Source organism: Aptenodytes forsteri, unplaced genomic scaffold, assembly GCF_000699145.1.
Source record: "Aptenodytes forsteri isolate BGI_AS27 unplaced genomic scaffold, ASM69914v1 Scaffold870, whole genome shotgun sequence".
Taxonomy (NCBI): domain Eukaryota; kingdom Metazoa; phylum Chordata; class Aves; order Sphenisciformes; family Spheniscidae; genus Aptenodytes; species Aptenodytes forsteri.
In genome coordinates, this window is record NW_008795708.1 from 577,765 (window position 1) to 594,471 (window position 16,707).

Here is a 16,707-nt window from a genome sequence, read left to right on the forward strand (position 1 = left end):
GTGCAGTCCCTTGGCTCCTCCCTCATCTGATGCAGGCAGGGTTACTAAGTTGTTTTCTCCTTCCTCTCCCGTGGATTTTGCTGCACTATATAGGACAGAGGATACTAGCAGTCTTTTTCTCCCTTATTAGAAGAGCTTTCCAAGTAGGGAGAGATTTTTCCTGTCTCTTCCCTTGTCGCTGTTGTTGTATTTCCTATTCTTCAATGGAATAGCAACAGTAATGGGCATGACAGAATGTACTGGTTTTTTTAAATAAAACAGATTTGTATGAATCAAGTCTTTTGTGATATGCCTATGTTAATACCAAACCATTTTACAAGTACGTTGTAGAAGGACACCCCACACTGTATATAAACACCTTTGTATCAACAACTCTTCTTACGGAAGAGACACTGTTTGCTTTTCCAGTGAAGGAGTTCAGCAAGACGAGGTGTGGTTATGCTGTTTTCTCATCTCCTGGGGCTTAATCAGTATTTTGAGAATCATCTGTTTGAAGATGCCAAGGAACTATTTTCACAATCGATGTGTGATCTTAAGACTATACCTGTGTGATCTTAAGACTATACCTGTTTCACCCAGAAAACAAGATGAAAATATGAAGGTTACAAAGAGTCTTTTCACCCTGGAAAGTGGTGTCTCTAAATTAATGATTAGACCATATTTTTTAGATAATTCTGAGCAAGTCAGCTTGGGTAGGACCTATAAGCTCCGTAGCTAGATGGTTACAGATTCTGCTGCTGCTGGGAATATCAATTTGACAGCCTTTGGAGGCTAGTGTAACTACTTATTGTTATAAGAGCTGCTATGTTAGTTTGGCTTTACCAAAACCTTAATTTAGAACTTTTCTCCAAACTTGTTTTCCCAAGACATACAAAGCCAGATCATGATACATTGTTTAGATATCAGTGTATCTCACTGGCATAGAACAGAGTTGCAAGAAATACAGGGTAGCAGTGAGAAATATTTACATTTACTGTAATGATCTGTACATCTGTTGGATCAATTTCTGCAAGGTAGAATGGATTTTTATTAATGAAACTGAATTTTCTTTAGGAATGTTTACATTTGTAAAAATATTTTAATAACTTAATATTTCTACTATAAATTTGAAATATTCTTAGTCCCATATAAGAAGTAGATCAGTAGTATATTAAGCAAAACTGGTCTTCAGATTTGATAAATACCACAGCTGTTAATTATTATGCGAGTACAGAGTTATGCTTACATACAATTCTAGTCGAGAATCACCATTTTCTTGAAATGCATTTGAACACTGCAGCTCTAGGGAAACATTTTTTAGGTGGGATGCCATCTCAAAGACTACAGAACAGTCTTGTATAAACACACATTGGCAGGGGGAATGCTCTAGAGGATTTACTTAATAGCTTTCATATCACACGGTAGGTCAATACAGAATAGGGTTCAGTTTGTTTTTAAGAAAATAATAAAGCACTCTTTATAGTGATAGTGCCTATCTGAGGGAAATTACAGGCATTTTAAGTAGGATTTTTCTGTTTGTTCTTGGCTTTGCGAGTACTACTTTGCCCTGAAGTTATTCTAAGCAAAAATGCATCTGTCTCTGTCCGTATATACTGTGTATATACCGTGTTCATGGTTATTTTATTAGAGACTTTGACTCCTGCCGTATGCAAAAGGCAGCAGATTTTCCTGTTTTCCTTCATTTTTAGCCACATTTAATGACTTGTGGCAGCTGTCAGTCTTATTTGCAATATTGACTGCTAAGTTAATAGATGGCTATCTTTCTCAGTGATTTTTGTATCAGCAAGCAAGAGTGATTTGAGTGTTAATCAGTACTAATCCCGTTAGCAGAGCAGAAAAATATCAAAGCCTGACTAGAAGTAAAAATACGGGATTATCAAAACCAGTTTTTCTTGGGGGGGTTCATAAGATAGTACAGTTACGGTTTTGATGAGGCTAAAACTGCAGCAAGAGATGAAGCGCCAAGCTTTTGACAAAGAGCATGTCTAGGGGAATTGTTCAAAATTCCAACAAATTTAACAGGTCGAACAAAACACCTTGATGACAAACGCCTTCCCCTCAATGTAATGTCAGTGTAGAGGGGTTTGTTCTGGGGAGTAGCTCTTGGTGCTACTCCCCAGCCTTGGAAGCTTTAATAAGAGAGGGGGAAATGTTAGAGTAGTCTAGAGAGAACTGTAGCTCTTAAGAGAAACCTGTGTTGCAGGGCAGCATCTCGTGACCAACCAGGTCAAAGTTATGCTTATGGATCCAATAGGTGGTATTTTTAGATTGTACTGATCTTATAAGGCTTACGGGTGGTCTAAATTGGTCTATGAAGGGGTATGTCGAGAAGTAAGGGTGAACCTCCCAGTGTTCACTGTTGTGTCCCACTTACAAACCAGTCCCAAAGCTCTTCTCTTTAGCTCTGATACCGTGTGGCTTTTGGGCTTCTAAAGATAAGGGTATGTGGCTCATAGGTTCAGTGATGCTGAAATTTTCACATTCCTCCCCAAAACCGCCTGTTAAGGGTAGAAGATTCTGAAGGTAGCAATGTACCAATGCAGGGTGGAGATTGTCTTTGATATTTGGCCTTGCAGGAAAACAAGGAGAAAGCATTGAGAAAACTTAGGTGTCTAAAAACATGCAGATTTTAGAGAAGCTTTGAGAACCTGTCCACTCTTCGAAGGTTAGCTTTGTTTATACACCCTGCCAGTAAAGTATTCTGAAACTTTGCAAAGCAATGCTCAACAAGCTATCTTTTAAAAAAATATCTATTTCCACTGCAGCCATATGCTACTTTCTCTCCTGTGAAATGAGAGAGAAAATCTGGGATCCTGTGTCCTATACATAGCCACTGAGGTATTCTGGCTCTTCAGGCAAACAGTCTGGTGATTCATGTGTAGTTTTAGGCAAATGTCTTTGGCAATTTGAGAGTGTTGGAGAACAAATCCATCCTACTTAAAGATAAAGCACTGCACAGCTAAACAAACAAAATCTAGCCATAATGTCAAGACAGATTCCAGATTTGTTGATCAAAAATTAAGTTTAGTTTTTTTAAACCTCATGAAAGAAGATTATATGAAATCCACTGAGGTTCAAAACTGAAAATGAAATGATGAAACCGATGCCCCTCACCAATCCCCCACACTGAAGTTCAGAATATGCCGATATTAAATTTTGTATTTAAATTAATAGCACCCCACATGTATATATCAATGCTACCAGTCTTTAAAGAAAGAAACTTCATAGACAATTAGATTACAGGAAATCAAACAATTCAAAATTGTTGCTGGTCAACACCATAAACATGCTCCTAAATATAGATGCTAAAATACATGTATTTTAAGAGTTGTACAAATTAAAAAAAAAAAAAATCACACCCCGCTAATGACAGTTGATTCACAACAACAATACCTCTTAAAAATTAGTCAGATACAGAAACTTAATGTAACTAATGGCCTTAAAAATCTAAGGTTCTGCCTTAGTAGCCGCTGTACCAGTCCAGTGCAATGTTAACCCCCCTGCAGCCCCTCTAGTTGCATTTAGAGACTCCTCTAGCGATTCAGGGAAAGCAGCTGTTTTTCACCCGGGTCTTGTCTCAGTCTCTAATCTATGGTGTTGCATGTCCTGGGCAGGCAAGCGTGGGCGACGCAGCAGTGCAGGATCGCTAGACAGCAATATGGAAGTAAGTAGGAAGTTACTGATGTCTAGCTGGATGTGATGATGTGCATTTCAAACCTTTCTTTTATATACATATTTTTTTGCTCTTTTTTCTTCTAACATATAACCTGCCTGCCTCAAATAAAATGCATGCCTAGGCTACTCACTCCGTATTCTTCCAGCTTAAAAAGCACTGACAGCTTGTTTTAGACCAATGCCATTTTTGGTTTGAGCTAACCTTGTTCCCTTTGTTCCTGCAAGCATGGTTAAATGAATATGCTGTGTCCTTTTGCCACCATTTCAGTCTGGTCCCAGCTTAAAAGCCCACTTGCTCTTTGTTACAAAGTACACTGTTCCTGCTGTTTGGTATTTAGCTACAACTATTGACTTTCATGCTCGACCATTCCCATTGCTTATTTTCGAGTTAAATTGCTAAATGTATGCAGTCATGACACCATGGAATTGCACAGATAGGGCATGGGAGGAAAAATTTTTAAGATAGGTGAATTCAATGTGGATTTCATGAGATTTCATTCATCTTCAAACCATTTATATATATACTGTTCATGTCTCTGAATTCAGCTTGCAGATTTTTTCTTTTTTTTCTTTTTTTCTCTTTTTTTTTTTTTTTGTGTTTGCTTTAGGTAGATTGCAGTTTAAATCTAGCACACTTTGCCTAAGTACTGTTGTGTCCCATAACTCTTTTTAAAAAAAACAAACCCAAAACTTCCAGAAACTAAATAAACCTTCCAGGCTAAATAATAGAGAACGTTGGACCACAGGTCAGAAGAACACGATCACATAGAAATCTTAGTGGCAAAAATGGTATGGTTCCATTAAACACATAATTCAGAAGTAGGCTTGAGAAGCAGCACTGTGGCATATAGTAGTGGAAAGCTGCTATAAAAAAAAAAGTTTAAAATACTGTTTTGAAATCTGAATTGTAACTGTAATATTTGCTGCTGTGTGTTTAACTATTTAGGTTGACTTTAATGTAGTTTTATTTTTTGTTGTAAAAAAGCAAGTATGGTATTTTTACAGTATTTTAAAATGTATTTTTCCTTTAAAAACACACTCCTAGGTTTTATGTCATGTTACTCTTCCGTGACATTTTCCTTATTTAAAGTGATAGCTTTTGATATTAAAGTACTGAGAGAAAAACATTTAATGCTTAAAATATCCCAAGAAGGGCATGAATGCCTCATTGGCAACTTAGAGAAGGTGGAAATAAAATTTTTCCTAGAACTCTTAACATAGTCCACCCATGTGAACACTGAAGGAGGAGTTTGTGGGTCAGTGTGAACTTTTTCTTTTAAACATTTTAAGATTTTTTTTAATTTTTATTTCTATTAATTTCTTTTTAGGGGTCCATCATTAGCAGTCCTCACATGCGCCGAAGAGCTACATCAACCCGAGAGTGTCCATCTCGCCCTCACCAGACTATGCCTAACTCCTCCTCACTCCTAGGTTCCTTATTTGGTAGTAAAAGGGGAAAGCCACCTTCCCAAGGCCATCCACCATCTGGCTCATCACAGCAACCTCCGCACCCTCCAGTAATCCCACATCAGCAACACTCACAGCATCCTTCTGCCATGCATCACGCAGGGCCAGCTGAGGGGCAGACACAGGCACAAGTGCACTCTCACCATTCGCAGTACTGTCATATGCAGCAGAACCCACCACCCTACCACCACCACCACCACTATCACCCTCCCCAGCATATCCAGCACCCACACCAGTATCACCAACATGTGCCCCATTCCCAGCATGCGGCACACTCCCAGCATACTCCTTACATGCAGCACCCCCACGCGCAGCATACCCACTCTCCTCATCCGCCACTGCCCCCTCCGCACCCAGGGCACTCTTCTCATCCCCAACACTCTCAGCATCACCACGGACCGCCACCACCTCCCTCCACTTCAGCCAGCACTAAGCCCAAACACAGTGGCATCAGCACAATAGTCTAGAACATGTTGACCCTCCTAATAACTATAGTTTTAAACAAGGTTACAAAGGCACTTACAGGAAGCAACAAATAATATTGTCGGTTTTTACGTAGACAACCTAATTGAGTTGTGTGAGCTTAAAGGCTTGCTGTTACTAAATAAAATAATTCAAGTTAGCGCAATCGATACTGGTTTTACTTATCTACTCGATAGACACTTACCATCTGGTTAGTTCTTATTTCCAAACTGCCTTGAAAACATGCTGCTTGCTGAATATGGGTAAAGCTACCTTTTACACCAAATCCCTTGACAATTTTACATGCATAATAAAAACTTAGTCTATGAAAAAAGGAAAAAAGTGATACAGAACCAAGTGTTGCATTCTTGCTCTTTTATTGTCAATGGGCAAAAAAAATAAGTAGACCTGATATGGTTGATGAAAGTACGTAAGTAAACTTTATATAATATAAATATATACTGCTATATAGTTAACATTTGTGCTTGGAAAGAAATTTTTTCAGTCCACAAAACTAGCAATATAGACTTTACAAGGAATTCCACTTACTTGATAGGACAGTATAATAGATGAATAGCATATGGAAGAGTAGACCAAAAATATTAAACATTAGAAACAAATTTCAGACATTTCAGTATTTTCATTAAAAGTCCTCTGGACTTGCTAAGATTTCTAAGCAATCATTACTAAATGTGCCAAGTAACATAGCATTTAAATGTTGTAGCCAAATACTGCTTTGTATAAATCCTTATTTTATTAACACGATAATATCATACGTAATCAGTATTATAACTGCTCTGCTATTTCAGGTAAGCAAACTCGTTAAGATGCAGTAATTATACCGTAGCAATGTAGGATGACCTTTTACCAGTGGTCATCTTCAAGCATTGGTCACAGAAATTCTTAGACACTTTAAAGGCTGTGATAACTGTGAATTTACATGATCCACATTTCTTTTGTATGCATATGATTTAACGAACACACATGAAGAGTTACGACAGGTGCATGTATACACTGCAAAAACATTCATCTCAAACATGAAAATGGCAAACTCCATCTTTCTCAGTGACTTTGTTTCCTCTTTACCATAATTTCTCATTTTTACCCCCAATGAAGCTGAATTGTAGTCAGAGTGTTTCCAGGTGGAAGTGCTCTGAAACTTGAAGGTTTGTTTTAGAATTTAGTATAGGGTTTTTATATATATATATATATTAAAAAAATATGTAATTCCATGTAGCCATGTGCTAGCAACAAAGTGGCTTCACCATTTTTACTCATCACATTTGTTAGTTTGAAAGTACCCAGCACTCAGCAGGCTGAGTTTATGCTCAAACCCTCACTTTCATAGTCCAGTTAGCTGCAAGACATCACATAAAAACAGGCTGTGCTGTTGTTGCTTATGTGTTGTAATCAAACCATTTGCAAATTTATATACAATTTTTATCCCAAAATCCTGTACAAAGTTATACATGGCGCCTACTTTGTAGTTTCAGCATTTTGAGCCACTGCAAGGACTTTACACCTAAACAGTAGAGACAAAGGAATCACGGCTGCAAAACTGTACCAGCCTAAAAGCAAACCTTGAAGAGGATGAGCAAAAAGTTCCAGTGTGAGATGGGTAAAAGAGTAATAATAATAATAACAACCACCAGTCGATTTTCTATTTAACAGTAATAAAATTGCCAGGAATAATGAGGACATGAGAACAAGACAGTGACTTTTCATATTGGCTTGCTCATGGCATCTCTAATATTTGGGGGGGAGGGGGGAGAGGCTGAGTAATTTTTTCCCTTTCATACCATTGATATCACAATACCAGCAAAACTGCAAACTGAGCACTTTGTTAACCTCCACAGAGAGCAAATACAGCAATCTAGAGTTTAGCCTTTTGTTTAAAGCTGTCCACGTTTGTTTCACACGTGCAATATGTTTTCCCCTTCTGCTCCTTCTCCTCTAAATTATCTTCATGAAAAGAAAAGGAGTAATTACATTATTATTTTTAAGTATCACTCATACTACTCTAAATTCTGCGGCTTACCTTAAGAGGGCTCATACGGGTCCCCTGAGGCTCTGTTCCTTGCAGTTTAAAAAAATATATACTGTTCTTATAAGGGAAAGTAGAACTGTCTGCATGTCATCTAATGTTATTAGTGTGAGGCTACACTCTACATATTGTATATTTGCAAAATATATCAGTGTTACTGTTGATATTAGTTGAAGTAAAGTGATAACATATTTCAATATGTAGACTTTTCTTCATACATCTGTACCAATAGTAGAGTCTAACTGTAATTTATAGGTTGTTCCAGAAAAGATAAAGAACCATTCAGGTACAAACATCTTTCAGAAACCGCATCTTTTAATTAAAGCAGAGGTAAGAATGCTCCTCTTCACTGAGTGACGGAGTCTGTACTTGTTTCAGATGCAGAGTTATAATGTAAGTAAAATTGCCTGTGTATGGAATAAATGCAGAACATACGGTAGCAGTGGAGAGGAAAATCTGACTCTAACTGTGTTAATTAACAATGAAGATGTTAAATCTCCCAGATCTGCATTTGCTTTATGTTTAAAAACCCCTTTCATTCATTTAAATTAGTTACATATAAATATTCTAAACTTACACAGTAAGCCACATTTTAATGCTTGACCACTGATTTTCCATGGGCAATCAACTAAATATTCAGGAGATGTAACAAATGTGCATGCAAAAAACCATTTACACATGATTTCATGTACACGTGGGGAAAGAGTTCGTGCCTACCCTCCAGGTGCATTAAGTTGCATGTGTAAAATCACAGATCATTTTGAGGCTGGTTTAAAAAACAAAGCTGGTCATATAAAAGCACAGTATTTGTAAACTATTATTTCAAGTCAATGAGGAGAAACAGTGGACTTGATTCCCTCCCCCCACCCGTGTTTTTTTTTTAAGACTGCGTGTTTCTACGTACTTTAAACAAACAAATGTGTCTTGGTGTCAGCATAAGTCTTAAGAACTTTGCTGCTTGCTTAGGGTTGTAGTATAACCTCTCTGACTCTGTCCTTGATTAACCATTGCTCAGAGCAGTGTGGATCATGCCTAGAGTAGGAAAATGATAGTACTTTAACACTGTGTGTGGTTAAGAAAATTAATTTTTTTCAGCCTGCAGGCGGGAGTAGAATTGAGAGGGTTTTTTTCTCATATGTGATTGCCAATTAAAAACTGGTACAGAACTGCATAGAGTGACCATGTTTGTTTTTCTTTTCCCCTAAATGATGTGGCAAAGTAGTAATGCTGATTTGAAAAAATGAAAGGGAAATGTAAAGAATGAAGGTGTGGCAACAAAAATCTTTTCTGGGACAACAATCAAATATATATTTGGGGGTTTTATTTTTTTAAGTTAAGAATGAAATGTAAAACAATGTAAAAACAAAAAACGAAGTTCATCCTAATATAATGTGCGTCTTGTATTGCTAAAAAAACCCAGGTCTAACATACAGTGTAGAATGATTTTCCCATCATGTACTGCATGCAGCAGAAGCCTCTTGTTTCTTGATAAAATGAGCTGAAAGACAGTCAGCAGATATTTAAACAATGAATCTCTAGATGTTGACTTGCTGTTCCATATGAAGCTGTGTGTTTTCTGCAGTTAAGCATGCATTTTGCTGTTCCGTTGTAAAATACCATCACACTTCTTGCCTGCAAAATGGATTATTGTGTATATATTTAAAAGAAAAGTGGAACCAATAACAAAATTAAATTTGGAAAAGAGAAAAGGGGGTGGTGAAAATGGGACCAGTAGGGGGAATAGATAATTCTCTAAATTGTATATAGCGTGTAAATTAGTATTGCCGTAAGTCTGCAGTCACTTTGAGGTTGCCTATCTCCTGCTAGGAACTTAAATCAGCTTTGAGTTGTATTAAACTGTTAGAATTAGGTCTTGAATGCAGACTGTTAAAGACTTCAAAAAACATTATGCTTACAAGAAGCTTCTGTTCTGGGGAGGCTTGAGACCCCTTTTGTAACTATGGGGAAGAAAGGAGTGCTTTCATTTTAATATGCATTCTGTTTGTAAGTAGTAACAGACCCTATTGATGTAAAACTATTAACTGTGATCATGTGGAGAAATCAAATAAATCATTTAAAACTCTTTGTTTCTCATTTTGTGTAATCCAAGAACTTCAACTCTTCAGACTTGAAATGAAGGGAATTCCTTCCAATGGTATCCTGGCCCCGCTGAGTCAATGGGATTTCTGCTACTCACTTCAAAGGGGCCAAGATTTCAGTCTTCATCTTAAATTAAAGATAAGTTGGTGGAAATGGTGGTCAGTACTGTGGAGACTGTGATCCTTTCTCAATAGGTTTTGATTTGTTTGGTGGTGCTATAAATAGATTTAGTTCCAAAGTACAATAAAGAGCAATAAATACAACACCTAGATCTGCAAACAATGAGAGGTAACACTGAAGAGGCTTTTTGGTATACTATTTGTCAAAACATTCTAATGTTGAAAAACAGTAACCAGATTTTGAATCTTCTTAAACATGAGCTGTCCAGCATGTTCAACTGATCCCATTAATCTTTCGGCTGTTGCATTGCCTTGGGAGCTCACGTTCAGATGACTGTCTGCCCTTGACTCACAAGTGTTCTAAGTTTGTCCTTCCCAGGGATGCAGTCCTTCATTTCCTAAGTGTAACCTACACTCTTTGGATCGAGGTTTGAGAGTATTCATTGCTTCTGTGTGCCCATTGGCAGAGAGCCATCATCGCACTTCAGTAAGTGATGTAACTGAGTAAGTATTATCCCGTTACTACTTGTACCTGTATTTATTTGTTGTGTGTCTTAATTTATACCACAGGCATATTTGCCACACACGGCCTTCACAGTATTTGATGTTACACTCCTGCAATTAGTTTAGGTAATAACCTGTGGCATACTCCATTGTGTTCTTATTTTTGTGCATTTCCCAGATTTCAAGGGGATTATAGTGTGTCTGTAAAGTCTGTTAGAGCTAATGCTTAGCCTATCCATTTAAACTAAATACTGTGTTTGCTTGTTTTTTCTATGAACTTTAGGAGTTTCTTGAATTATTTTGTGGGCATAGTCGACTATGACCTACTTCTGAATGGCTGTAATTTCAGGATGTACATCTTGATCAATGATTTTTTTGATAGGTAAGTACCCATTTATCGCTAGATACTTGCAGTGTGCCATCCCTCTGAGCTGTGCGACCCATTAGAAGATAACCAGTGCCTCACAGAAACATTCTGTCAGTGGAAATAGAAGAATTTGCAGTGATGTTCTTTACTGGTACTTCTATTCCTGTTTTAGAAGCTATGATTTTAAGAATTTTGATACATCTACATTTGGAGAAGGCAAAGAGTCCGTCTTCTCTCATTTAACTCTAAGGGCCTGTAAATGTTGTTATAAATCTGGGGTTTCTTCCTGATCCATTTTAAAAGTAGGACCTAAATAATATGTCTAAATGCTGCTGCTTCCTACCTAAATTAAGACTAGGTTGAAAGCATTTATGATCTGGCACTACTGAAGAAAAATAAATAGCCAAATGAACCTCAGCAGCAGTTGTGGTTTGTGTGATAGATTTGCACCGGTTGCAGCAATGCCAAGTAACTTAATTAAAAAAATTCAATGTAGGTTAAGCATGTGATAGTCTAATAGCTCATAGTTGTTGATGGGATTTTTTAAATTTTAATACACTTACTTGTTTGTGATGCTCATCTTAATGGAGTTGCATTCCTTAAGTGTCTGATAAAGCTTGTATGTACATATCTAGCAAAAAATGCCTTTGTTCAAGAAGTTATAGTGCCTTCTTGCTGAGGATAGGCAATCTTACCCTAATATTAAGAAAAAGCTCAAGGTTTTCTGTCATAAATTGTAACTGAAAATCACATATTCTGCAAGTCAGAAGCCTAATGTTTGAAAACTTTTCCTAAACTCTGTCCTATGTTTGTGCACTTTAGGTGTTTGTGTGCATGTATCAGTATACACAATAATTGTATGAATGAATTGTCATGCAATAACAAGTTACTTCAAGCTCTTCTAGATAGCATCTTTTTAAGAGGGGGTTACTTTCCAGCTATTTTCTGTATTATTTTGGTTGAAATAAAGAAATGCAATATTGAAATGACAGGAAGATGAACTAAAGAACTTACATATTTCAGAAGCAAAACATATGTTTATCTGTATCTCTCTTCAGGTTTTTGTTGACTTAAAAATCTCATGAATTCTATTTAACTTTTTTTCCCAGTTGGCCTTAATGGTTGATTTTCATTCAGGAGTTTCATAAAAACAGGTTTAGTAGCATTTTACCATATATTTATTTGGAGTACATATAACAGTTGTGTGATGTTTTATTCATCATCTACAACCTGTGCACAGGTGAGATTTGGGAGCCCCAATTATTTTTAAATTTCTTGCACAGTATCGCAGGCCATGGTCACACAGGGTCCAGAATATCTTCCATACACTGTTGCTTGTCCTTCAGCTTTTTAGATTGAGCTTGAAACATTAAGCCAACTTCTAGGGTTTTTTCTGCAGTCATTCAAACTGTCACAAGATATCAGAATTATGATGCTGTTAGGATTGTGTGATTGTCCTGGTTTCTGCTGGGATAGAGTTAATTTTTTTCCTAGTAGCTGGCATGGTGCTGTGTTTTGGATTTAGCAAGAGAATAATGTTGGTAACACACCGATGATTTAGTTGTTGCTAAGCAGTGCTTACACTAGCCTCCCCCCCCCTGCCGGTGAGAAGCGGGGAGGGGGCCCAGCGAGGACAGCTGACCCAAACTGGGCTATTCCATACCATGGGACGTCATGCTCAGGATATAAACTGGGGGGAGGGGGGAGGGGGGTAGCGACCACTGCTCGGGGACTGGCTGGGCATCGGTCAGCGGGTGGTGAGCAATTGCATTGTCCATCACTTATTTTGTATATTCTTTTATCATTATTATTTTCCCTTCCTTTTCTGTCCTATTAAACTGTCTTTACCTCAACCCACGAATCTCACTTTTTCTTTTTTCCGATTCTCTCCCCCATCCCACTGCAGGGGGGAGCGAGCGAATGGCTGTGTGGTGTTCAGCTGCCTGCCGGGTTAAACCACAACAGTGATAAATCATATTTCAGCATGCGTATGTACTGGCAAACGTATTTGCATAAAATGAACGATGTACTCACAGTAACATGCCACAATAAACCTTTACTGGTAGTATAGCTGCATTACATACATCTTTTTGAAAAAAGAATTATACTGGATTTTTAGCCTACTTACTAGCCTCTTAGTGATTTTTGCTGCTATATTTTGTTCATACAAAATTCCTAGAGGAGAACATAGCACAGCTAACTTGATAGAAATATCTGAAGTACACAAATGATGGAAAAAAGCTTCATTTTAGGTGTAATTTTTAGTAGACTTTCTTTTTGTTTCCTATTATTTAAAGAATTAAAGCCAAATCCTGTATTACTTGGCAAAACTAAATCAACTGCAGGATGAGGCTGATCATGAATGTTAGGAAACACTTAAATTAAGATCTCTGCTTGAAGTACTTCCTAAGCTAAATAAGACTTAAATGAAAGTTGTGTGGGTGATGCTGACTTGAAACCATCACTTTTTTCAACTGATTAGATTTGTTATTTTTACCATACGTTTTAACGCATATTTTTAGGGATAAAGTGTTATGAAAAAAATCCCCTTCATTTAGTATTTTTGCAATAACTGAGATGTGAAATTAGCATCATGGTTCATAAGACACAGCCAGCTCAAACAAACCACACAAGCATACAATTTATCAGCTCCGTTGTAAAATGACATACACAAACTCAGCTTCCGTATCATATTTAGACATAACGATTTAAACAGGTATATATAATGAACAAAGAAAAAATAATCTGTCTTTAATAAGATGAATCGGGTAAATTCATTCTAACGCAAATGAAATGTTATGCATGTGTAGTGAAAAATGCTTTCTCTCTACAACTTCTCATTTCTGCTACAAAATAATACATTAACAAGTGTTTGACAAAGAAATGGGCTTTATTTTTTTGTCTAGGGAAACGGAAAAAGCAAGGACTATGCAGGTGTTCTGGACTAGGAGGCTGTTATTCAGCAATGGTATCACAATGAACCAAAGCTGGAAATGGATTAATTTAATCATTACCATTATGATTTTCTTTCTTAATGAGGAAACAATCTGCCTTTCAGACATGGGGTTTCATCACATTTGGATCCAGCTGGACTGAGTACGTGCAGCCTTTCCTTTGTGCATGATCCTCAGACAGGGACACATCATTTCCTGAAGCTGTACGACCCAGCGGTCCCTCTCCCTCTTGAGGTCCCCGTGCACCAGGTGCAACTGAGCTGTGGGTCAGGCCAGGGAGCAGGAGGGAGAGCACGGTGCCTTTTGTGAGTGTAGGAAAGCAAATGCTGCGCTGGGGGTGAGGGAGGAAGGAAGCAAAGGAGCATGTCTCGTGCTGAATGCATGATCTTGGCAGGACTGCACTCATGCAGTGGGGTGCAACCCCCGTGAGCATTTTCCTCCTCCATGAGCTCACCATATGCTCTTGACTGATTATTATTTTCATTTTACTGGCTAATATTCCTTTATATCCATCTCCAACAATAGAGAAGGACATTTTTATTTCATGATTCATCCTATATATTGTCTTTTCCATCTTTCTGGTAATCCCTGCTCTGCTTCTGCCTCAGCCCTTACCCCAGGCTCCAAAAATGCCTTTGCTGTAATTAAAAATAAAATCTAAAAAAAACCCAAACAAAACAACCAAACAAACAAAAAACCAAACAAAAAACAAAACAAGAAAAACACACTGGCCATAGTTTGAGATACTTCTGTTGTGCTTGAAAACTTGAGTTTTGAAGAGCAGTGACAAGAAGTAACATTTTCTAGCCCAATGAGAAATGTGCGCCGAGTATTCTAAGTAGGATTTTAAACATCCTAGGTGTTTATAGCCCGGAATTTTCACAGCATTTCAGCAATTTTTAAAAATTTCTTTGATTATATGCTAACTTTTCTGCTATAGCAATTTATAAATTTGCAAAATAGTTTGCGTGTATATTTTATACCTAAAGGTGGAAGAAACTTTGTTTCTACTCTTTCTAATTTTTTACTGCTACCGCAGCATTCAGATTTCTGGTCTATTGGAATATTTCGTGACCCTGCTAATGTACTTGCAAACTGCCAGCACAGCTTCATGCAAAAAAGGTGTCTGTATATTAGCAGTGAATCACAGGGGAGGCAGCCTGAACAATTCTTCTGACTGCGTGGATTTGAAATAACTTGAAGAAAAAGCACTTGCATTTTGGGTCATCTGTTTCTCTTTCCATGTATGAGGGGAGAAACAGATGCCTCATCTGGCATGAAGCAAATTATTGGACTAAAACAATATTAATAAAATGTTCCTGAGATTGTGGAGCTCCTTCCTTGCTCTCCAACATCAGAGTATAAAATTTATTCTGGCAAAGAGGCTCTCGACCCATCTCCCTTCTGTGTATTCATTAATACTGCCAAGATGTGCTTTATGCAGTTACTGCAAGGTCTTTTTACAGCTACCCTTGTTCTCTCACTTATCACTGTCATTTTTGTGTGATATAAACCCTATGCTATCCAGGCTGGCTTGCTGCTCTTTATCCACAAATGTGCTCATACAGAATCCCACAGTAACAGCTTGTTTCCTAGATTAAGAGTTTAGGTTATCTCCTTCAGAGAGGAAAAATTATACTTGATTTCAGTACAATGTTTGGCCTATTTTCTCTCTTGAAAAATTAAAGCTTATTTGGCTGTAAAGAAAAATTTATAACCCTTTATTATTTGAAATAAAATACTTCAGAAAATAAAATACTTAAACATAAGATAATTTAGTGCTTCCTTTTAATCTAACATGACAGAGCTAATTGACGATTTGCCTGTAAGTGCCACCTTAAGTTGTGAGGAATCCTTTTCACTAACAACATGTATCTGCTTCTTTTTCAGGTATTTCTTACAATAGCCACAGGACAATAATTCTGGATGCACGCTAGCTTGGACAAATGTATTTATACAGTGACCGTGTTAACATCTGTGTTTCAAACACGTTACATTACTTCCACAGCATGTAACCAGGAGCAAAAGTGGAAATACCAGTTCCTGCTCTCACCTTTCCCAAGATTTGATATGTAAGCCAACTTTTTTTAAAATATTCAGAGACAGGAGAGATGATGCAAGAAGCATATCATCACATGCCCACAGGGAAGACAATTATGAATTTCAAGTGTAAAATTTTCCTACCATCTGTCTTGATTGAAAAGGAAAAAACAACAATTGCATAAAGGGAGGAGAGGCTACTAAAGGAATTGTATGTATTTTCCTGGAAGTGCTGCAAAGACTGGTGAATATTTTTATAAAGTAATTTAGACCTACAGTGGCATTTTTACAGTAAGTAAAATATCCATGTCTCGAGCTAAATATTATCAGATCTTTATATTATTGAATAACAGGTTTTAAGCAGCTACTGAAAAATATGGTAAAAAGGACTGGAAAACTGTAGGGTAATTTCATGATACTCATTTACTGATCTGTATCTCTTTTGTATTCCTTCTCAAGAAAGGAATTCCATGTGGAATAGACTGAAACGGACATCACTGTGGCAGTCATGGTTGATCACAAAATGTGAGTTATGAAGAGCTCTCTAACAGCTGAGGGATTAGCTGGTCCCAGAAGGTAGTGAAGAGTGGTCTAACAATTTCAAAGGAAGCTGAAATGATATGAACATGTGGATGAATAGCTGAGTGGCAGAGACAGCAGAGATGAGTTGTAAATAAAAGCAGGGAAAGAAAAAGGTTGGGCATGTTGCTGAAGCAGAAGGCAAAAAAGGTGCGGTTGTTTTTTTTTTTTTAGCAGTATATTGTGCAGTTCTGTGCAATGCAGCTTGAAGATGTTTATAGGTTAAAATGGTGGAATTAAGTGTTATGGAGAGTGCAGAGAACTGCAGCTGCCAGGAGTGTGCTTTCCTAATGTTGTATGTAACTACAGTTGAAGAGTTGCACATATGGGACAAAATAAATGGTGTGATACCATTTGTGTCAGTGCAGAAACAAAGAGGATTCTCTATGCGCAAGT

General features: G+C 37.4%; 1 protein-coding gene across 1 annotated transcript in view; it reads left to right on the plus strand.

Moving 5' to 3' along the window:
• The window catches only part of IQSEC1 (IQ motif and Sec7 domain 1), a 152,488-nt gene extending 146,454 nt beyond the window's left edge, over positions 1-6,034 (plus strand). Inside the window, exons 13-14 of the mRNA XM_009283286.2 lie at positions 3,615-3,664; positions 5,004-6,034. Coding sequence (XP_009281561.1) covers positions 3,615-3,664; positions 5,004-5,609 — 656 coding nt within the window. The 3' untranslated portion in view covers positions 5,610-6,034. The remainder of the gene's footprint in view (positions 1-3,614; positions 3,665-5,003) is intronic.
• Positions 6,035-16,707: the final 10,673 nt, after the last annotated feature.